This window comes from Chionomys nivalis, chromosome 2 (assembly GCF_950005125.1).
Source record: "Chionomys nivalis chromosome 2, mChiNiv1.1, whole genome shotgun sequence".
Classification (NCBI taxonomy): domain Eukaryota; kingdom Metazoa; phylum Chordata; class Mammalia; order Rodentia; family Cricetidae; genus Chionomys; species Chionomys nivalis.
In genome coordinates, this window is record NC_080087.1 from 49248435 (window position 1) to 49272147 (window position 23713).

Consider the following 23713-nt stretch of genomic DNA (forward strand, 5'->3'; position numbering starts at 1 on the left):
GAACTTTATATTTATCATTTGTAAACAACAAAAATTTGCTAACTAAATAAAAACAAATTCATAGAACAAATGTGAAATGTATAGAAAGTAAAACTGAACAAAGCATAAGCAACAGAATTGGTTAGGAATGTATTCATCAGTCATAAAGCTGAGACAGAAATATAAGATTGTATCCTAGAGATCACTAACCTTTACATAGTAGAGAGGAAAGAGGAGGAACGCTGTACAAAGGACTTCTCTCTTTTAATCAGTGCAGTAGGTCATGCATGCATATCTCTGTGTATTGGGATGTTATAAATAGAAATTTCCTAGCAAAATTGCTTAGCATGCTAGAAAACATTACAGAGCAGAGTATACGCTTTTATCTTAATAGTTTAAAGTTTCTGTATGGGTAATACCTTTGTATAATTGTAGCTAGTGATACAGGCAGAAGATGTGCAAGAAGCAAAGCAACCCAAAGAAGACTTTTAAAAATACATTTCTTTGTGTATGCTAGGAATTGTGGACAAAGATGGCAAAGGTTATAAATGATACTATGCTCTTCAGAGTGTGTGGCACAAAAGTATCAAGGACTGGCTATCTTTTTGTGTTCTTATTGCTATGCTGCTGCTCCCAGAAATGCCAGGTTATGTACTACAGACTGGCCACAGAACTAGTCTGCTTTGTTTCTTTGGGTGTTTCTTTTCTTGCACTTTGTTTGATTTTCTTCTTGCTCTGGTGGTGACTCCAATATTTGTGGGTAAACTATTAATCTTATTTCTAGGAACAAAAAAGAAGGACCCTACAGAAAAGAGACAAACGTGATTATAAGGTAAGAGTGTCTGACTGTGAGGAGCACAAAGAGAGGGGCTAAGTGGCCCAGTGTGCCTACATGATGACAAAGGAGGACGTGATAACAGTCTGCAAATATTTGAAAAGCATATCCCAAGGAGGGAGCGCTTGAGATTGGTCTTGATACAACATTGCTCAACTGCCCATGAACAGTTAGTGTGAAGGAGAAACAAGCCGGCTATTGAAGAATTTTCTTCACTTAATAAAAATAGAGATAAATAATTTATGAGAAAGAGATTATTCTCTAAGGACTTTGGTATTTCTAGATGTCTGAGACAAAATTTACCCCAAATCAGAAAACAGGGAAAGGAACCTGCCTTACTATCACAGCTTGATTTTTTTGACTAAGATGCCAAAAATACTCATTGGAGAAAAGGCAGAATCTTTAACAAATGGTGCTGGGAAAACTAATTATCTACATTGTGAAGAATGAAGCAAGTTCCTATTTCTCTCTCATCCTGCTAGAGAAAAAAATCCAGGAAAACCCTTAAAGAGAATGAAGAAGTTTCTAAGTAGGGATCTGGTTGTTTGTGAAATAAGGCTAATGACTAATAAATGGGACCATATGAAATTCAAAAGGCTCCAAATAGCAAAACAATCAGTTAAATGAGTCAGAGACAACCTGTAGAATGAGAGAAATCTTCCCTGGGTATACATCTGACAGAAAAATAGTATCTGCAATATACAAGGAACTTTCAAAACTAAGCAAGAAAAAAATCCAATTGAGATATAGAATAAGAAAATGAAGAGTGTTTCCCAAAGTAGAAACATGAACTTGACAGCTGAGATGACTTGGTGGCCAAAGCGGCTTGCTGTGCAGGTGTGAGGGGTTGAACCCTCATGAGTTACCTGCAGTCTCAGAGATGTAGCATGTGTCTATAACCCGACACTCCTGAGGCAAAAAGAGAGCTGGAGGAAGGCGGATCCCTGGTCCACTCTGGTCGGTTATCTCTTAGACACGGCAGCAAAGAGCAAAGACAGCCTGTCCCAAAGTGGAAGGTGGGAACTGACACCCACTGTTTCCTCTGACCTCCATAAGCACACTGTGGCATGTGTGTGTGTCCTCGCTCTCACACACAATTCCACACACAGAGCACATGAACACGCTGACACACTGAGTTTCCATCTCAACCAGTCATCATGGTTGGCCTCAAGAAAACAAATGTCAACAAACGCTGGTGAGTGGGTCGGGAAGGGAAAGCTTATTTACTGCTAATGGATGTGGAGACTGGGCAGCCTCTGCTAGTACGGAAATTTCTCAAAACAAACTAAATATAGATCTGCCCTAAGGCTCAGCAGTACCACTCCTACGTATCTGCTCAAAGGGTCCTGTATCTTATGACAGAGAAATGTGCACATCCAAGATACTCTAGTTATAGCAACAAGAAAAGGAAAATCAGTATAGATATACACCAACTAGAATGGATGATACATATATATTCTACTACATATATATATATATATAAAATATAATTTTATCCAGTTGTGCATAAAGAAAAGTGAAATTTGTGCTATCAAAATGGAACTAGAAAATATATTAAGTTAGGTAACCTGAGCTCAGACACACAAAGATCACATGCTTTCTCTCATATGACAATGCTAGTTTATAAATTTTATAAATGTGTATTTGTATGTAAAGAAAAAAGAGACCATTAGAGTTCTTGGAAAGAAGAGGTTTTGGGGAGGTTGTAGAGGAGAGTAAGCACAGGGGATATGAAAACAGTAGGGGATACTGGGAGGGACAGGCTGGAAGTGAGAAAATAGGGCAGGGACAAGTGAAAGGATGGGGCGAGGAGAGGGTCAATCAAAACTAAGTCTGTATTTTAAAACCATAAGGTAATTTGCTACTTTATGAGTTAAACAAAAGCTAAAGTTTTAAGAAAGAGTTTGACCAGAGGTATTTTGCATGGGTAGATACAACTACTCTCAGGAACAATAGGATTATTCAATTACTATACCAGTGCCTGGAGTAGGAAACCAATGAGCTGTTCATCCACGACACTCTTGAACTCTCAGTGAGTATGATTGCTTATGTAAGACCTGTACGATATTGGGCCCATCTGTATTGATCGAGGAGTTGAGAGGGACTCAAAAGGCCTTGTCCTTAATGGAATATTTGTAGGACGTATATAGTTATTGTTATGTAAGGGTGGTATCACAAGACTCTGCATTTTTCTAAGACTATAGCTATAGGTAATCAGTGGTTTCTAGGAATAGAGGAGATATTTCCTTCCATGGTAAGCGACTAATAAGGTCAGCACCTGTAAATAACCCTCGTCCAAGCTTCTTCAATCAACTCAAACTAAATTCACTGAGTCACCAAAAGGCAAAATCAAAAAAAAAAAAAAAAACACAAAAAAAAACCGTTTAAACGTTGTGCGGTAAGGAGATGAGAGAGTAAATAGTCATTTTATTCATTCCATTGAGTAAGGATTCCTATTTGTACTAAAGATAACCTTAAACTACAAGAAAAATGGTAACACATATTATTAAAAACACTACAAACAATACTACTCCAAAAGAAACAAGAAGTTAAATATCAATAAAATTGGTATCTTGTGGAAACCAACTTGGCCAAAAACCTTTGACCTAATCTGTCCTGCCTGCAAAATATGCTAGGGAAACGGTGGCACAGAACTTATGGGAGTAGTTAACCAGCATCTGATTTAACTTCAGACCCGCTTCACCAGAAGGAATGTGTGCCTGGCACTGTTTGGGTAACCAAGAACCAGAGACTAGATGGTCCAAAGACCTAGGGTATAACCAAACACTACTGATCTTTAAAAAAAGATCCATAAAATGAATCCTCATGGTTTTCTGTAGATCAGTGCCTTGTCCAGTCACCACCAGAAAGCTTGCTCAAGCAACACATGGGAACAGATGCAGAGACCCACAACCAAACATTATAGGGAGAGCAAGAGTCTAAATGGGAGGTCCCTGCTAATCCCTTGCCTTGGAGCTTAGGGAATTCCATCCAAGAGTATGTGGAGCTATTATAAAAGCCAGAGTAGGTAGAGGACATCAGCAGAGCGAGGCCCTCTGAATCAACTAAGAAAGGTGCATATGAGCTCACAGAGACTGAAGTGCCAAACACAGTGCATACACGGGTCTACACCAGGTCCTTTATGTAATGTCAGTATCAGTTTAGTATTTTTATAGGACTCTTGCTGTGAGAACAAGTGGGTCTCTGACTCTTGTGCCCACCCTTGGGACTTTTTTTCCTCCTGTTAGGATGCTGTGTCCAAATTTGATATGATATTTAGAGCTACATATTATATTTTATTTTACCATGTTGGTGGTTATCTCTTAGAAGACTGTTTCTTTTCTAATGAGAGACAGAAATAGAATGGATTTGGAGGTGTGGGAAGAAGGGAGGAGCTGTGAGGAGCAGGGGGAAGGAAAATTATAATCAGGATATATTGTATGAGAAAAGAATCTATTTCCTTTTCTTTTTCTTATTTTTTATTAAATTTGTATTTTTAAAAAATCTTTTCTCATGTTACATACCAATTCCAGTTCCCACTCCATTCCCTCCTCTGCTGCCTCCACCTTCCCCCTACCCTAGGCCTCCCTCCACTCCTCAAACTTCTTTCTCCCCTGTTGCTTCATGTCATGTGACCTGAAAGACACCACCTAAGAGATGCTGCCTCAGTTTCTATCATAGAGCGTGCATCCTCCCTCTGAATTTGCCTTTCCTCTTTCCAGTTTGAAGGGGAAATGTGCATCTTTGTTCTCAAATCTTAGTAGGGATGGTGAGTATATGCGATTTTATTATTTATTCTTCATAGCTTTGCCAAGCTGTAAGTATTTCAAAAATATAAAAGCAAACAAAAGTTGGCCACAGCAGAAGCTAAACAATAATTAAAACAAAACAAAGAGGGAGAGCAGTAAGTGCAGTTACTTTGTGATCTTAAGAATTTTGATTGTCTTAAAATGTTTATAGAAACAGAAGAATCATTGCCAAATTCCTTTTATGAAGCTACAGTTACCCTGATACCAAAACCACACAAAGACCCAACCAAGAAAGAGAATTACAGGCCTATCTCACTCATGAACATCGACGCAAAAATTCTCAATAAAATACTGGCAAACCGAATCCAAGAACACATTAGAAAAGTTATCCATTATGATCAAGTAGGCTTCATTCCAGAGATGCAGGGCTGGTTCAACATACGCAAATCTATCAATGTAATCAACCATATAAATAAACTGAAAGAAAAAAACCATATGATCATTTCATTAGATGCTGAAAAAGCATTCGACAAAATTCAACACTCCTTTATGATAAAGGTCTTGGAGAGATTAGGGATACAAGGGGCATACCTAAATATAATAAAAGCTATTTACAGCAAGCCGACAGCTAACATTAAATTAAATGGAGAAAAACTCAAAGCCATCCCACTAAAATCAGGAACACGACAAGGATGTCCACTCTCTCCATACCTCTTCAATATAGTGCTTGAAGTTCTAGCAATAGCAATAAGACAACATAAGGGGATCAAGGGGATCCATATTGGAAAGGAAGAAGTTAAGCTTTCATTATTTGCAGATGATATGATAGTATACATAAGCGACCCCAAAAACTCTACCAAAGAACTCCTACAGCTGATAAACACCTTTGGTAATGTGGCAGGATACAAAATCAACTCCAAAAAATCAGTTGCCTTCCTATACACTAAGGATAAGGAAGCAGAGAGGGAAATCAGAGAAGCATCACCTTTCACGATAGCCACAAATAGCATAAAATACCTTGGGGTAACTCTGACCAAGGAAGTGAAAGATCTATTTGGCAAGAACTTTAGGTCGTTGAAGAAAGAAATTGAAGAGGACACCAGAAAATGGAAGGACCTCCCTTGCTCTTGGATTGGGAGGATCAACATAGTAAAAATGGCAATTCTACCAAAAGCAATCTATAGATTCAACGCAATCCCCATCAAAATCCCATCAAAATTCTTCACAGATCTGGAGAAGACAATAATCAACTTTATATGGAAAAACAAAAAACCCAGGATAGCCAAAACAATCTTATACAATAAAGGATTGTCTGGAGGCATTACCATCCCTGACTTCAAACTCTATTACAGAGCTACAGTACTGAAAACGGCTTGGTACTGGCATAAAAACAGAGAAGTCGACCAATGGAATAGAATAGAAGACCCTGACTTTAGCCCACAAACCTATGAACACCTGATTTTCGATAAAGGAGCTAAAAGTATACAATGGAAAAAAGAGAGCATCTTCAACAAATTGTGCTGGCAAAATTGGAAGTCAATCTGTAGAAGAATGAAAATAGATCCATATCTATCGCCATGCACAAAACTCAAGTCCAAATGGATTAAAGACCTCAATATCAGTCCAAATACACTGAACCTGATAGAAGAGAAAGTGGGAAGTACTCTACAACACATGGGCACAGGAGAACACTTCCTACGTACAACCCCAGCAGCACAAACACTAAGGACATCATTGAACAAATGGGACCTCCTGAGACTGAGAAGCTTCTGTAAAGCAAAGGACACTGTCACTAAGACAGAAAGGCAACCCACTGACTGGGAGAAGATCTTCACCAACCCCGCCACTGACAAAGGTCTGATATCCAAAATATACAAACAACTCAAGAAATTAGACCGTAAAAGGTTAATCAATCCAATTATAAAATGGGGCACTGAGCTGAACAGAGACTTTTCAACAGAAGAAGTTCAAATGGCCAAAAGACACTTAAGATCATGCTCAACTTCCTTAGCAATCAGGGAAATGCAAATCAAGACAACATTAAGATACCATTTTACACCGGTCAGAATGGCTAAAATCAAAAACACCAATGATAGCCTCTGCTGGAGAGGTTGTGGAGAAAGGGGCACTCTCATCCATTGCTGGTGGGAATGCAAACTTGTGCAACCACTTTGGAAAGCAGTGTGGCGGTTTCTCAGGAAAGTCGGGTTCAACCTACCTCTTGACCCAGCAATACCACTATTGGGAATATACCCAAGAGATGCCCAAACATACAACAAAAGTATATGCTCAACTATGTTCATAGCAGCAGTGTTTGTAATAGCCAGAACCTGGAAACAACCTAGATGTCCTTCAATGGAAGAATGGATGAAGAAAGTATGGAATATATACATATTAGAGTACTACTCAGCAGTAAAAAACAATGACTTCTTGAATTTTGCATACAAATGGACGGAAATTGAAAACACTATCCTGAGTGAGGTAAGCCAGACCCAAAAAGAGGAACATGGGATGTACTCACTCATATTTGGTTTCTAGCCATAAATAAAGGACATTGAGACTATAATTCGTGACTCTAGAGAAGCTAAATAAGAAGGTGAACCCAAAGAAAAACATATAAGCATCCCCCTGAATATTAACCTTCATCAGGCGATGAAAGAAGACAGAGACAGAGACCAACATTGGAGCACTGGACTGAAGTCTCACGATCCAAAGGAGGAGCAGAAGGAGAGTGAGCACGAGCAAGGAACTCAGGACGGCGAGGGGTGCACCCACACACTGAGGCAATGGGTACGATCTATCGGGAACTCACCAAGGCCAGCTGGCCGGGGACTGAAAAAGCATGGGACAAAACCGGTCTCGCTGAACATAATGGACAATGAGGACTACTGAGAACTGAAGAACAATGGCAATGGGTTCTTGATCCTATTGCACGTAATGGCTTTGTGGGAGCCCAGGTAGTTTGGATGCTCACCTTAATAGACCTGGATGGAGGTGGGTGGTCCTTGGACCTCCCACAGGGCAGAGAAACCTGCTTGCTCTTTGGGCTGAGGAGGAAGGAAGACTTGATTGGGGGAGGGGGAGGGAATGGGAGGTGGTGGCGGGGAAGAGGCAGAAATCTTTAATAATTAAATTAATTAATTAATAAAAAAAATCAGCAAGAAAAAAAATGTTTATTCACAAATACAGGTCTTAAATTCCACACAAATATCCACATACTACCTTGTCCCTAGAGATTGTAGCACCATGAATATGTGAATTAATTGCTTTGACCGTGTGTTTAAAATGCAGAGCCCTCTTTTGATTATTTTAAAGCCCATGTGTCTCTCAGACCTACTTGCTCTGGCTGTAAATCAACAGTATTGGCAGCTACTCAAGCTATCTCAGCGTTATTAATGTTCAAATAACCTGAACTATACATAGATTTGCACCGATTGTTTCTTGTCCTTAGCAAACAGCAATTGTGTGATTACCTTAAGCACAAAATAACTTTAAAATTTCAATTTTGTTGAGCAAATATCATTCAGAAATTACTTTAGGTGGGTGGGGGTGCAGCTTAGGAACTGTCTGACAGATGCAAAGCCTTGAACTTGGTCCTCTACCTGCAACAAATTACTTAGTTCTGAGCCTTTACAAAGCTCTTTTGCGTGTCGATTTTAATCATCTTTTCAAAGATGCTTTACTATTGTTCCAGGTGCCTGTAGAAAACACACAATCCGTATGATGTGCCTTTATTACTACATCTGCATTAGTAGTGTAGTCACCGCAGGAGGAAAAGGTAGATTTGGGAAGCAGTTTCCTTTTCCTCTGTGAGCTAAGATGTGCTGTACACGGGGCAGATCACTGGATAGATCAGTTCTGCTACCTCATTGGATGGGAAGAACACCTGAGCAAAATCGTTTAAACCCCTAGTAAAATCACTTAAAATCTCTATTGGCCTAGTCTTTAATGAAACAAAGTGTATTTCTATGTCAATATTTTTGCAGTTTCCTAATTGTTTACTTAATGAAAAGCTATTATTTCCTTGATAAAATAGCAACCTGTAGTTTATTATGTAATTAACCATTAACTGTTTTAAAAGTATTGCAAAGAAGCTGGTCATTTCAGAAGGTTGAGGGCTTTTATTATTTTTTAAGATAATGTGCTTGCATTATTTCATCAAACTAATGGAGTTACACTTTACCTTTGGTTAGGATTTACCGCACAACACACTGTCCTGTGCATTTAGTTCTGTGGCACCTTGTTTTAATGATTAGTTAAACTGGAGATAATGAAGGTCTTATCATGTGCCTAATTAGCCATGCAGTCCCTAATGGTAGCCTAACTCATTTAGATAAAGTCAGTTTGCTGATCTGTTCTTTAAGGAGAGGTTGGAGAGGAAGCCAAGGGGAAAAGATTACTTACAGTGTGTGTGTTGAGTGCATGCATATGTGGGTGTGAGACAGTACATGCGTGAGAGTGTGCATGTATATATGCGTGTATGTGTGTACAAAGTAGCAGAACATACCACAGTACAGTATAGCACTGTGGCTTCTTGACAACTGTTAATACCAACTCTTTCTGTATTCTCTACTAGAGCACTTCTAATTATTGAAGTAGAAGTTCTTAGGTCAATGCGGGTCTACTTCTCAATTTTCTAAGTATGTGGTATTAGATTACCAAAAATTATCTCTCCCAAGTGAACTGGTAGCTGCTAAGCAGGTCTATGCTAACATTTTCACTCAAAGTTTGACTTACCTGTATTTGGAGTCATCAGTTTCTAGAGCTCCCAATGAATAACATTTACTTGTATATTTAAGGAACAAAACCCTCTGAGCTAAAAACACATATGTGAAACAGAGATAAAAAGCATTCTTACCTCATTCTTCAGTTTGCTCCCTGAAAACCTTAAAAATCATATGATTTCCATTAGTTTGAAATAAATTATAATTATAGCATCCAAGAAAACAAAAAGGACATGAAAGTAGCCTGTTCATAACATCATTACTGCTCAAACATCTAAGAAAATGTGCATTGTGGAATAAATTAAAATAAAGGGTATCTCAGGAAGTCGGGTAAGATTCGAGGTAAAGAAAGATACTTTATACTAAAAGTTTGTATGTGTCCTAGCCTGTATTTACATTTTATTGTGGATATTCACTAGTAACCTGCTTCTGTAACATCCAAATTAATCTTAGCATAACTAAAGTGATGTATTTTTCCCTAAGGTGAATTCTTTTTCTAAGAGCTACAAGTAATTCTCAGTAACCACACCATGAGGAAACCCAGGAGCAGTTTAATTCGTCTGTTCCAACATTCTTCTAAACTTTGTGTACCCAGAGGTCTTATTGACTATAACCTCATATATTAATATCCTGCTCCTGATAGTCACTGGCAGCTTAAAACAGTGGGATCTTTAGAGTAACATGGATTTTTGTCACAGAGACTCAAATGGGACAATTGTATCTTACTGTCATACTAAGTAAGAGGGTACTCAAAGATTACGTGTTGAGTAATTATTATAGCAATCTCTTGTGTTGGTAAGGTATTATTCAGATGCACAAAATTTTAAATCAACTGTCTCTTCAAAATTCTTACATTTTTAAACTTTACTTTTTATTGAATCCAGCCTGAAAATAGATCCAATCTTATGAATAGATGAGAATATATAGAAGATACTTATTTTTATGTTATGTGTACTGGTGGTTTTGGCTGCATGAATGTCTGTGTACCATGTATGTGCTTTGCCCATAGAGGCCAGAAGATGCACTAGGTGCCTGGACTGGAGTTTTGAATAGTTGTTAGTTGGAAGATGTGGGCCTGCCACAAGAACAAGTGTCAATTCTTAACCCTTGAGCCATCTCCCCAGTCCCTGAGGAAGAGCAAATTTAAAGGCAATTCTGTTTCCTTGAATCCTCCTCATCTTTTGGAGGCACTTAGTTCACTGTTACTTTCTCATTAACCATTAAAATTATATAATTTACCAAGTGGTGTAGACCATATCACGACAATATTCTCACAAAGCTGACATTTGATGATCAGAAGAAAAAATTTCATAATAAGCAAAGTTACAAAGTCATCTTATTGAATAGGCATTGTACATATTTAAAGAAGTGCAGAGATGCATTTTGAATATGACATCACTCTACCTTGTCAGGCCCTTTCCAGAATAAACGGAGTGGTAGTATGCACTGCTCTCTTTGATGCCAATCCCATAGTAATGATACCTACAGCAAGACAGGAGCCATTTCTGTGTTAGTGAAAGAGAGGAGAAGTAGGACTAACTGAACCAACCCAGTAAGGATTGCCACCCACGAAAGACACTCCCTGGGCAGTACCACTGCCTACCTTTCCTCCATGTTTTCCCATCCACACACATCTAAGGTCAGGAAGTGGATGAAACTAAAGGATGAGGACATTTCCCCTGGACTCCAGACTAACTGTATTTTAAAATGTTACTTTTGGCATTGCCATATAAGTTTAAAGTGGATAGAGCAATGACAGATGTGTACTTCAAGCGATTCTTCTGACAACAGGAATTTTTTTTTTAAAAAAAAAGAATTTGGTGTAGTAGCTCCATACCTAAACATTTCCATGGCCCAGAACAGGAGTACATATAGAATACCAAACTACTTAAAAATATAAATCAATTAAATGTGAGGCTACATAAGATATTACTGTGCTATTGTACTTATACTGCACACTCATAAGGACCTAACAAAACAGACTTGACTTTAGGATTCTTAGACTCCAGGTAATAGCTTGATAGTGCGGGGGGAGGGCACACCCTTACACCACTTATCAGCTCTTGCTTTGTTCACTTGTGGGAAGGAATACTGCACACCCCAGATCTTTCCACCACTCACAAGTTTCTCATAGCCACTCTTTAAGGTCATGTACACATGAGTAGGACAAGGTGACCTCCTGTGAATGGATTGGGAATAGGTCTCCAGGGCTCAAGAAAACAAAGCTGTTTAGATGAGAAGTGTCAGGGATTCCAAGGCCCCAGGGAAGAGATGCGGTCAGGATGGAGGCATTCATTTTGAATATGGAATTCCTGATGCTCTAGGAAAGCAAGAAGCTGAAGGTCACTGGGATCAGAGCCTCCAAACACAAGACCCATAGCAGTGAAGCTGTTTCTATTGACTCAAGATTACTTGAGTTAGATAGTAGTTTAAAATCTAACGTGTCTCTATATATACACATCTGTACATTAAAATTATGTTATAGATGAGACCGATATTTTGTAAGTATGGAAGATTTAAAGTCTGTTTGGAATAGGAAAACTGTAATCTGTTAACCTGAAAGGAAGACTCCCATAACTATTCCACTTTTATAGACTGTTGAAAGCTATACTTTGTGATACAACACAAGAGGATCCCTATGGTGTATTAAAACAAGCAGAGAGTTGGAAAAATAATAAGTCTATGAAATCTCAGAAATGTTGAACTGATTTTATGGTAAAATAAGCCTAATTAATAAAGACCTGATCAAAGAAAATACAGTAACAGAAATCATTAAATAGTGAATAATAAATAATAATAGCAGCAGTACCTAAACTATTCATAAACTGTCAGATTTATATGAGTTTGGTCAGACATAGTGGAATTAGGACTATGATCTTATGGGTTTGGAATAAGTATTATTATTTCCATTTTAAATCTTTAGAACTAAAACACCTCTATAATGTCACTGCATTTGAAGAAATAAAGAAGTGGTAAACAAAGACAAGAGAGTCTTTTCAAATGGAAAAATATCATAACTTCGTGTTCTTTTGCAAAGTTTACTATTTGTTCTCTAGAAATTTACAATTTAAACAACTGTACTTAAGTCACTTGCTATAGCAATATATTCTAAGCATGACTTCAAACACTAATTAACTAATGAGAACTCTTATCTTCTTGTTTCACATCTCCAACCCCTGTTTCAATAATTTTATCCCAAAGTAAAGTGGGTTTGCCATACACTCTATAAAGAACTACATGGCCTTCACAAGTGGCAGACAACCAGTAAAGTAAAAGAGGTAGCCATGAGTTCAATAAACATTAGAGTGTGTCTATCATGTCTGACCATTGTGATAGTGTCAGAATAATGATGAACAAAACAGACATAGAAAGTAAGACCAGCTGTTCATCCCAGTTCATGGCCTCTTGAGCTAGATGCCTGCTGGTCCTGCTCTGGTGAGCACTGATCAGCACAGAAGCAAGTACATTTCCAGGTTCTAAAATTACCTGCAGTTGGATTTGTTTTAAATTGCAACACCCTTCAAGATCTTGGCTAGTGTAGATGTGTATTTTTTTTCTTCATGACATTATGATTGTTTCATGTGCACTTACCGCTTCCTTATTTTTAGAAAATGATTTTGTCGTCTACTTTTTATTACTTATCCAATCATTAGAACAATAAAGTTCACAAATAGAAGATTCGTTTCTACTTGAATTCAATGTCAAGATTTTGTGCATTTTATTCTATAATGAAATGTAACTGACATATCAACACAGACACGAAAGAACTGACTTGGTCAGTGGCCTTCACCTCCACAGTGAAGAAGTAGCAGTTTTTCTCATTAGTAATGTCTCCTCGTTTAGGATCGAAGAGATGACCAAACTTATGCTATCTATGCTGTCTTATGAGCATGCCCAGAGATAGGAAACTATTGAAAGAGAATCTTCTTCTCTTCAAATGTATTCTGTGTTCTGTGTGCTAGAGAAGGATCTCTGTCCTGGAGGAGTTAACAGTCTTGGAGAAAAAAAAAAAACAAAAAAAAAAACATGCAAAGAAAGGTGGTTCCAATTAACACACGCTAGAGTTGAAGTGGGTACGAGCAAATGATAATAGAACTTGCTGCCACTTATTGCATTCCTACTAATGCAAAGAACTTTGTACATACATGATTCCAAATGTATTCTATAAGGAAAATACTATCCCAACTTCATAACAAAGTTTGTAAAAATAAGTAATTTATGTTAAATTTTATTTATTATCTTTTTGTGTATGTGGGCACATGATGTGCGAGTTGTGTGTGTCACGTGGTGTGACTGTGAGTGCCTGTGTGTGGAGATGAGAAGGACAGCTGCCAGGAGTCAATTCTCTCCTTCCACCATAATTCCTAGAGAAAGCTCTCAATTGTCAGGCTTGCATGACAAATTCTTTCATCCCATGAGCCATCTTACCAACCCTGTGGTTCATTTAAAGGTTATTTAACAGCCTATGGGTTTGAAGGCAAAATTCAAAACCCACAGTTTCAGAGAGCTTCACTCCTGAAATGTAGAAGATAGAATTAGTTTTGTATCCCAAGCTTACTCACAATTAGAAATTCTTAAGTCAAATATAGTTTGAATACGTGTGCACTCACGTACACTCTAGGAGTCATTCTGAGTTAGAGTACCACAAATCACAGCAAGAATCTCTAAGACCTACAACATTGATTGGGATGGTTTATATTTGACCTTCCATGTGTAAACAAAGCCTTCTAGATTGCAAGCTTCCTGTAATGGGAAGTCAATAAACATGCTGAATAAATGAATGAATATATGGAAAAAATTTTAAAGGTAACAACGTGCCATAGAGAAACTATAAAAAAAAATAACTTGCCAGTTAAGGTCAAGCGTATACAGTCATGTACCTGTTATCAGCATAATTGAAACTTTGGTAGAGACCAACATATTTTATCTCCTGTGATATAAGAAAATCTGATTACTCCTTTCAGCCAGTCATGAGCATGTTGCAAACTTATCCATTTCTGTCTGGATTACTTGCTCCATAAAGAGCTTGTGCTGGCTCCTGCCTTTGCTTTGTTGAATTTTTCACTGGGAATGTCTTCCTTCCTGGGACAGGATCTCTCTAGGTCAACTTTGAGGCATATTGTTATCGTGTGGAATTGCCTAGGAAAACTAATCTCTCTGTCCACTGAATTCCACTCTTCGCTATTTATCCCATTGTGGCCTTATCCCTGTAATCATTAGTATCTCCGTGCATGGCTTAAGCACTAAGATTTGAGGAAATCCTCAAACATTTATAAATCACTGTGTTCTAGAGATTTGAAAACCAATAAAACATAAACTTTCTTAAGGCCAATAGTTTTTTTTTTTTTTTGTAAGCAGCTGTCACTGTGAATTTCCATGTTACCAATAAAACACTTGAACAAAGCAAAAGTTGTATGTTTAAATACTGTGTAGGTCAGACGTGAGGTAGTATGTTTAGATAGGAAGCTGCTGGCGACACATTTCTCAGAGTTTTATGCTGTCCACTGCTGGGCTTCATACCTAGCTTCTTCAGGAGCAAATAAAACAATTGTCTCCCCTTAAGCTTTCTTTTGGTCTAGCAAAGCACCTGTTATCGTCTTAGTGATGATTTAGTGTCTTTCAGAAAAGAGAAGAGATAGTGCACGAGCTCCCCTGCCTCCCTAGAGTTAAATATAAACCCCGTAAACCCGGGAGGAGCGGGTTCATGCAGGGCATGCACGGATCCTGCATCTCCGCTGCAGCCTTTTATAACACCGTTTTGTCATTACTAGGTTCTGCTAAAATAAATCTTGCTAGGAAATGTTTCCAGGAATATTACAACAGAAGAACATATGCTAATATGTGATAAGTAAGAGTCAGACCAGCTTGACTGTTTTGATCTATGTATCTCTACCTGCTGCTTGTTTAATTGGCCATTCTAACACTGCACGGTCCTTTATCACTACATAAGTACATCCATTTCACTAAGGGAAAAATGTTACAAATACCACTAAAATTCTGAGTATAATTAGCTATGTTCTCTAGGGAAAAAAAAAGCTTATCCCCAAATGAGTCTTTCTGATTTTCTAACACACTTGTGTTCACTCGTTAGCACCAACTGTCCTCTGACATGTGCCTTATGTCAAGTGACTGATGTCGTTTTCAAGTTATGAACACACAGGAATAATTAATTCTTGGGCTCATAATTTAACTATAACCGCTTCTCAGTACACTAAGTAGAACCATTGCGTTTCTCTTTCATAGCTAGCATGCTCAAGTTGTCTCTAGCGCGTCCCTTCATTGGCTGAGCGGCATATACCTATGCTTCCATTGCTTCTTTTTCTCATCAGTTATCATATAGAATGCCCGAAACATATGTTCCGAGTGAGCTAGTCACCCTGATGTTAGCTGTTTACACTACACAAATGATAACTGATAAGGAAATGATGCAGCTAAGCTGCTCAGGGACTTGCAATAACTTGCTGTGATAAGAGCAGCTGTCATATCAGTTTTATTAACCCACTAAATCACCACTAATAAATAAGATAATAGCTCTTGCCCATCATGTCTGAAAACCAAGATTTGGTTGATCAAAGTCTACCAGAAATTAAAATGTAACTGACTCAAACAGTCCACCATGTGCGTGGTATCTATAAATGAGCTCACCCAGACCCCCCTTACTTTGTTAGGCTACTTTGGGCAAAGACAAAAACAGGCTCGTTTTGTTCATTTTGTATCCCCAGAGGCTAACTACCACTGACATTGCAAATATAATACTTATTAATTAATATTAATAGTGAAAAATTTTGACAGCAGATAACCTATCTTATAATTCTTTATACCTCCAAAGCTCTTTAGAACCATGCTTTGTACCTCAATTCCAACTGAATGTATTATTCTTGAAATATTCATAATCAAAAAATACACTTCAATTTGACTCTGTGGTACCTATAGAATTTCATTTTTGAAAACGTAAGTTTAAAAATGTTAAAGAAAGTACAGCTTTATGTATTATTTTGGAATCAAAGGAGGAGGAGAAGAAATGTGAAGATTAAGTTGGTTTCTTTCCTGTTTTCTACTGATATGCAGAGTATGTTATTGAGGCTGGGAAAATAAGACTTAAAACCCAGTAAGAAGTTCACTGGGTTCAAAGAGCCTAACACTGTCACTTTCCTACCCAGATTGGGGTTTCTCACTCCTGGTCACAGAGGCCATTGTTCCCCAACCTGTAGGTTTCACATATTGCTATTAGATGCAAAGAGCCTTCGCTTCATGAACTCCAAGTACATCTGAGGTCAGTGTCAGACACCATGGAACACTTTTCCTGCCCAGAACACAGAAGAATTCTTTATGTCAGTCATCATCTAGGAACAGTTTCAACTGACAATCCCAAATGAAATATTTAAAAATTAGATACTCTGTGAAAATATGATAAAATTGAAATTTTACTTCTGGAAGCAATGATCATCAGAATATTGCATAGTATTAACATTTTAACAAGCCATATGATGAAGTTAAAATTAATTTTTAACAAGTTCATTTATATTTTAAAGTAATTTGACAAATTTTCAACATTTATTTAGAGTACTGTATTAAGTACTACAATTGCAATAAAATGACTTGAAATTCTGGAAGGAATCATGATACCCTGATTTTTCTAAATAAAATTATATCATTTGTATTTCTGTTTCAGTTGTCTATATTTGTATAGACATAAGGTATTTTATAAAATTCAAATCTATTAAATATTTAACACCTAGCAGAAATAATGATTGGAAGATAATGTATTTGCTTAAAGGATGCTTAGGGTTAAAATTAAGAGTCTGAAAATTCATTAGTGGCACAAATTTGCTTTCATATAAAATATATATCTCTAGAATTAGTGAGCTGAGTAGATTACAGAATTTATTAGAGAAAAATTTATTTACCAGAAATAAATTAGAGAAGAGTAATAAAATATTTTTGTCTTTGAGGAATAATTTAATAGTAATGAATCTTAAACACTGTCAGAGCAGTAAAGAATTAATAAAACTTTTAATTAAAAGATAAAAATAGTAAAAAGTTTAATAAAACAATCATTTTGCTAATTTGACTAATATTAGAAGCAAGTGGGTTTTCGTACTTTTACTACTTAGAGCGTAAACTTTAGAGCAGTTTAACCTTTGTATAAATGCCACTATTGTTAATAGGTTGTATCTTTGTGGCCTTAGGCTAGTCAATAACTTTCTAACTACAGTTTCCTTATTTATTAAACATAATAGTTCCTATCTTGTGTTATTATTGGAAAGATTAGACCTAATGAAAATGTATATATACTTCTGTGTACAATTCAATAAACAATAACTTTTCATTGCTTTGTCAATTTTGATGCCTTCAGTCACAATTTTCTCTTATAAAAAACATCATTTCAGCCAGGTGGTGGTGGCACACGCCTTTAATCCCAGTACTCGGGAGGCAGAGGCAGGCAGATCTCTGTGAGTTTGAGGCCAGCTTGGTCTACAAGAGCTAGTTCCAGGACAGACTCCAAAGTTACAGAAAAACCCTGTCTTGAACCACCCCCCAAAAAGTATCCTTAAAAGATTGAAAGTATATTTGATCTTCCATTAATAATATTCATATATTATTTACTTCTCAAAGCAATGGTATAAGGTATCACAAAGCCACTTTACTGATAGAGGCTGAGTGATCTGTCCAATTGTCACACAGCCATATATGAAAGCATAGATTTCACTCTGATTTACCCAACTTTAACTCATGTTCCAATTATTAGGCATGCTGTCTTAGATGTATCTTCCAAAATAAAATCTGAAGATGTCATTAGAAACAAAACCGGGTAATGTTTCCGGGATAAGAATAATCACATCAAAGCATTACCATTTCCAAGATGTATCTTGCTATATCTTTCAACATACGTAGTTTACCAAAGGACATTGTTTCTACTTACAATATATAAATGCCTGGAAGGGTGATAGCCATGTCATAAAAAGCAAATGGTATATCAATAAGGCCGAAAATTTCAAGTTGTTAATGCCTTGAGCATGTCTATGGCTCTTAATTATCCAATAAGTTGCCAGAAGTCGCCAAATGTTGCTATATCAACATAAGAACTAGAGTTTGGCTATGTCACAATGGCGGGGTTAATGATTCATCCCTAATCCTAAAGGCTCCTTCTGGGATTAATTGACATCCTCTGCAGCCTGCCCACCCATCCTCTTGTAGATTCCGTCAAGAGGATTGCTGGTGTTGCTTTGTCTCTTTGCCCCCTGTCTCTCTACTGCAAACACTGTCAGATCTCAGCTCCACTTACACAAGACAGTACTTTAGAAATCATCAAACCAATGTGAGCCAAACAACATAAAACTGACTTGGCTAGAAGAAAAAGGCTTTTCCCCCTTCTTTTACTATTGTGGTATTTTATTCTTCTTTCACAGGCCGTAGTATTTTCTAAATTACACAAAATCAGAAAAATAAGTATCAATTTACATACATTATTGTGAAACAACAGAAAGAATTAAAAATTAATCAGACAAAGTATCTGTTCTCAAATTATATCTTCCTATTATAATATAGGAAGGGACTAAATGTCACATTGAGATAGATACTAATAAACAGTTATGAGAGTGCAAAGAGCCTATGCAAATGAATAGAATAAGAGATTATTCAGAAGAGAAGGTTCAGGAACCATTCCTTTAAGTATCTAAGATTTCAAAATACATACAAGGTTCAAGGGTGTCCTCAGAAGGGGAAGCTGCCACAGAAGAGAGACAAGACAGATGGGGTTATTTAAAGGCTACTGCGTTGGAAATCTAGTGACAATATCGAAATATCCTGAGATCTGAGAAGTAAACAGGAAGACAGGAAAATGGGTTGAAACTAAGTCATAATAGACTTTGAATATCGAGGTAAGAAGTTGTCTTTAAGAGTAGAAATTGTGAAGCAGTGAGATGTTTAGTTGGTAAAACTAAAATTTGCTGCCAAACCTGATGAACTGAGTTCAATCACTAGAATGTACATGGGAGAAGAGAAATGACTCTTGAAACTTATTGTTTGATGTCCACATGTGTTGTGCATAGTATATGTATGCACACTCAGGAATGCAAAGAGAGAGAGAGAGAGAGAGAGAGAGAGAGAGAGAGAGAGAGAGAGAGAGAAAATAGATACATGATTTTAAAGAGTTGAAATCGTGAGCCTGTGAAAGTCATTGAGCATGGGAGAGATATGATTCAGTCAGAACTTTGGAATCTCAATGTGAAAATATTGTATTTATTTTAAGAAAATTAGGAAACAGCCTACCTCAAGACCCAGCAATACCACTTTTGCATATATACCCAAAGGATGCTCAATCGTACCTCAATGACATGTGCTCAATTATGTTCATAGCAGCATTGTTTGTCATAGCGAGAACATAGAAACAACTTAAATGCCCTTTGACTGAAGAATGGATAAGGAAAATGTGGTACATTTACACAATGGAGTACTACACAGCAGAAAAAATAATGACATCTTGAAATTTGCAGGCAAATGGATGGATCTAGAAAACATCGTACTGAGTGAGGTAATCCAGCTCTAGAAAGACAAACATCATATGTACTCATTCCTAAGTGGATTTAGACATAGAGCAAAAGAAAAACAGCCTATAATTCATCATCCATGAGAACCTAGACAACAAAGAGGACCCTAAGAGAGACATACATGGATCTAATGTACATGGGAAGTAGAAAAAGACTAGACCTCCTGAGGAAATTGGGAGCATGGGGACCATGGGAGAGGGTAGAAAAGGAGGGGAGAGAAACAGAGGGGAGCGGAGAAAAATATGTAGCCCAATCAAAACAAAACAAAAGATCAAACTGGACAGAATAATGCTTTAGGTGAGGAGTAACATTGAGACATTACTAAACCTGTGTAGTATGAGTGAGGGTTAACCTGACCTTCTGAGTGTGACACCAAATAGAAACATATTGTTTAAAATTCTGCATGCGAATACCCAAAGGGCTGAAATTGACAAAGGATATCACTTTGGAACGGCACTTGAGGGGAGAGAATAATGTAAATCAGTATGACATTAATCCTGAGAACAATGTAACTTTTTTAGACCCGTTAATAAAAAAGAAAGATCTGATTCTGCTAGAAAATGAAAACATGGACAGAATAATCACTGTGAACACGAGCTTGTAATGGAGATCTACAGAGAAAAGTATGGAAGAAAAGCCAAGGATGCCAAGAGGCAGGCTGCATACTGCTTATTGTATGTTTATATTTACAGTGATATTTATATTTATAGGGATGAGAAAGCAGGTTATTATGAATGCTATTTGTCTTGAATGGGGAAGGAGATGATAAATGACTGAAATGAACAACTGAGTGAGAAAAGGCTAGGAAAAAATTGAATATGTGGCAGGGCTCCCCTTGTCTTTTAGGGAATGCTGTCAGTCTCCCTGGTTATTAAATTTTGTCTTGTATATTCATTGTTCAGGACCCTGGTTACTTCAACAATAGCTTAAAATCATGAAAACTATTCACTTAACATATTTCAGGAGAAAGCATGATAGATACTATGAGTAGTCTTTGTAAATTTTTCTTTCCAAATCTTATTCTTTTCTACACCCTTTTATTTTTCCCAGTTTATCTACTTCATCAAGAAAGAAAATACCTGATTCTAGTCATTGATAAAGACAATGGTTATAATATTCTGTAAGTATAAAGAAGAAACCTATTGTCCCATTCTTACTTTGAATGTCCTCTTGTTCCAAGTCTTCGTGTTGTCAAGAGGGGAAATTTTTGGCGAATTGTCTAAAAAAGAAAGAAAAGGTTTCTAACTTGTGTATTTCTAATGCAAGCCACTCATATCATTACTCCTACTTAAGAAAGTAAATGGCAGACTAAAAAGAACACTTAAACTACAGGAAAGTAATACATGTATGTTGGCAAGAATTGCACCAATTACCATGGAAGTGCCTACCAAGATCTATTTTTGCTTAATGTAACTACTGAAGCAAAGGTTACTTTATTTACACACACAGGAGGGCTGTTTAGATTCCTCTATGATAATTCCATTCAGAGGTTTACCCACATTAAATATCCCTCACCATTCTGAAAGGCTCCTTGGATCTTAAGGGAGCTCCACGGAAAATCTGATGAGTTATTTGCTTCTAGTTTTATCAAATGTTCAAAGTGCTCTATGATTCCTACTTAAGGACCGTTGCCATAAGGTGGACTCAGAAAAATGATAGTGCTAACATGGACATCTGAAGCTGTCTCATCCAGCGTCAGAGGGTTCACTGAGCCATGAGGAGACTGATTATCACGTATCTAATAAGCTAATAACAGGTATGGTTAGATTCTAAGTCCACGAGTACCACACTGTATATCACACTGTCTGTGTAAGAAAAACTGCTTTCAAAAGTAATTAAACTATTTTTAGCATTATTTTATTTTCTATGTATGAGTATTTTATCAGTATGTATGTCTGTGTATTACATTTATGCAGTACCCATGGAGTTCAGAAGAGATATGGGATCCCCTGGAATAAAGGTTCATCTGGAAGAGTAGCCAGTTCTCCTAATCACTGAGGAATCTCTTATGCTCCAAAATAAATTACTTCTTGAAAGTATAGAGTTGGGCCACTTTTAAAGTGGGTTTTTTTAAGTGGGGGGGCTAAGAATAATGATGCATGCCTGAAATACCAGCACTCAACAGACTGATCGGAAGATCACAAGTTCAAGGACAACCTGAGCTAAATGAGTTTAAGGTCAGCCTGGGGTACATAGGGATATCCTCAAATCACTTGCCTCATCCTGCCCTGAAAACTCAGGGAGCTGGACCATAACACTCATTGTTTTCTAGACAAGGAGTCCTCTAGAGGCTAGGATCTGAACTTTGGAGATAAAATACTTGAGATCCAAACTTTCTACAGTTCTACTAATGTGTCCTAGATTATCAGAATACTTAAAAAGGTTTCAGTGATGAGTTATTTTACCAAGAAATTAATATTATTTCCTCAAAATGACATGAACATATATGTCATCTAATATCAGATTCATAGATTCCCATCCTGAAGAAAGAATGTTAAATTACAGAAATTTAACCAATCCTTTTATAAAAAATATTATGTCTATAGCATAAACATATTCATACTGAAACAAAGATTTAGAAAAGCTACTTAAGTAATAGAATAAAAACTTATTAAAAACTCAAAAGTTTGGACAATATAAATAATAAGGAGAGCTTGCATTTATGGGTCTCCTTCATTTACTTTTACTTCCCAATGTAATTTATTCTTGAATTCATTCTCTTTGAAGGAATATGCTACTGTTTTATGGAGCTTGCCTTGAGCTCACATTAGATCTGATAGCCCGTACTCGGTGACTCAATAAATCAAGATATAAACATACACCGTTCCAAACAAACACTAAGGAATTTCACTTATGCTTGTAAAGCAAACGCTTTAACATTCTGTAAGAGAACTCATTCAGATGAGTTGGCTTACACATTGTCTACCTAATATGTTAATTGTAAGGTAGTATTAGCTAATATATGTCATATACCTTTCCAAAGGTGGCCGCACAAGCTGGCTCCAATTTCTCTTTCCTGCAGAAATCTAAATAGTGAGCGTACAGAATGCACCGTGGGAGGCAAACTCCTTCGCACACTATGTAATTGTCTTCAAGCCTGAGAGAAAAAGCCAAGAATTAGGTCAAAGCTTTCAACCCTTACCTCCCTGCCCCCTCGATTACTTTAATGCTCATTTTGAAAACAGACTGTACAAGGGAGTCAATGAGCAGACGTAAATGGGCTTTGTTTGTTTTTGGATGCTATTTAAAATGATATCAGAATAAAATAGCCCAAAATTATGTGCTATAAATCTCAAAATTGTTGAGAGAAATTTGAATGCGCTGTCCATAAAAAAATTACAATGGTGATGGATATACTCCTTACACTGCTGTCACTCTTCCGTGGTTACATAATTAAAATGTAACAGTGGACATTAAAAATGTGCACAAAGGTTATGTATAAGTGTTAATTAATTTCCTGAGAAAGGAAATTCTCTTGATGATCCAACTTAACTTGGCAAGCCCTAGAAAAAAAAAATGTTTGAAAGTCAGAAAGAGAAGGAAGGTCCTGCCTCAAGTGGGTAAGCCAGACCCTGTTGATTCCCCCAAAAAAGGCTTTAGGCCCCTCTGAGAAGAGGGTGGGAGATAGGAGGGGGAAGTAGGGGTTAGGAGAAAGGGAGGGCGGAAGAACTGGAGTGGTATGTAAAGTGAAAAGTATTATTTTTTAATAATAAAAAAAGAAGAAAGACCTGAAGTAGTAGCAGACACCCTCTCCTGATCTGGAGAAGCAAAAGACAACTTCTAAAGAGGCCACCTCTAAGAGAATGAATGGCAGGTGACCTCTGGGAGCCGAGGGGCCGAGTTTTACAGTTCAGGGAACAAATTCTCTCAACAACC

At 37.2% G+C, this 23713-nt stretch overlaps 1 protein-coding gene across 1 annotated transcript in view; it reads right to left on the reverse strand.

Annotated features, from left to right (window-relative positions):
• Positions 1–23713, reverse strand: part of Rfx6 (regulatory factor X6) — a 52130-nt gene that overhangs the window by 25184 nt on the left and 3233 nt on the right. The window contains exons 3-6 of the mRNA XM_057762775.1: positions 22811–22934; positions 20995–21056; positions 10692–10769; positions 9422–9449 (exon numbers count right to left, since the gene is read on the reverse strand). Coding sequence (XP_057618758.1) covers positions 9422–9449; positions 10692–10769; positions 20995–21056; positions 22811–22934 — 292 coding nt within the window. The remainder of the gene's footprint in view (positions 1–9421; positions 9450–10691; positions 10770–20994; positions 21057–22810; positions 22935–23713) is intronic.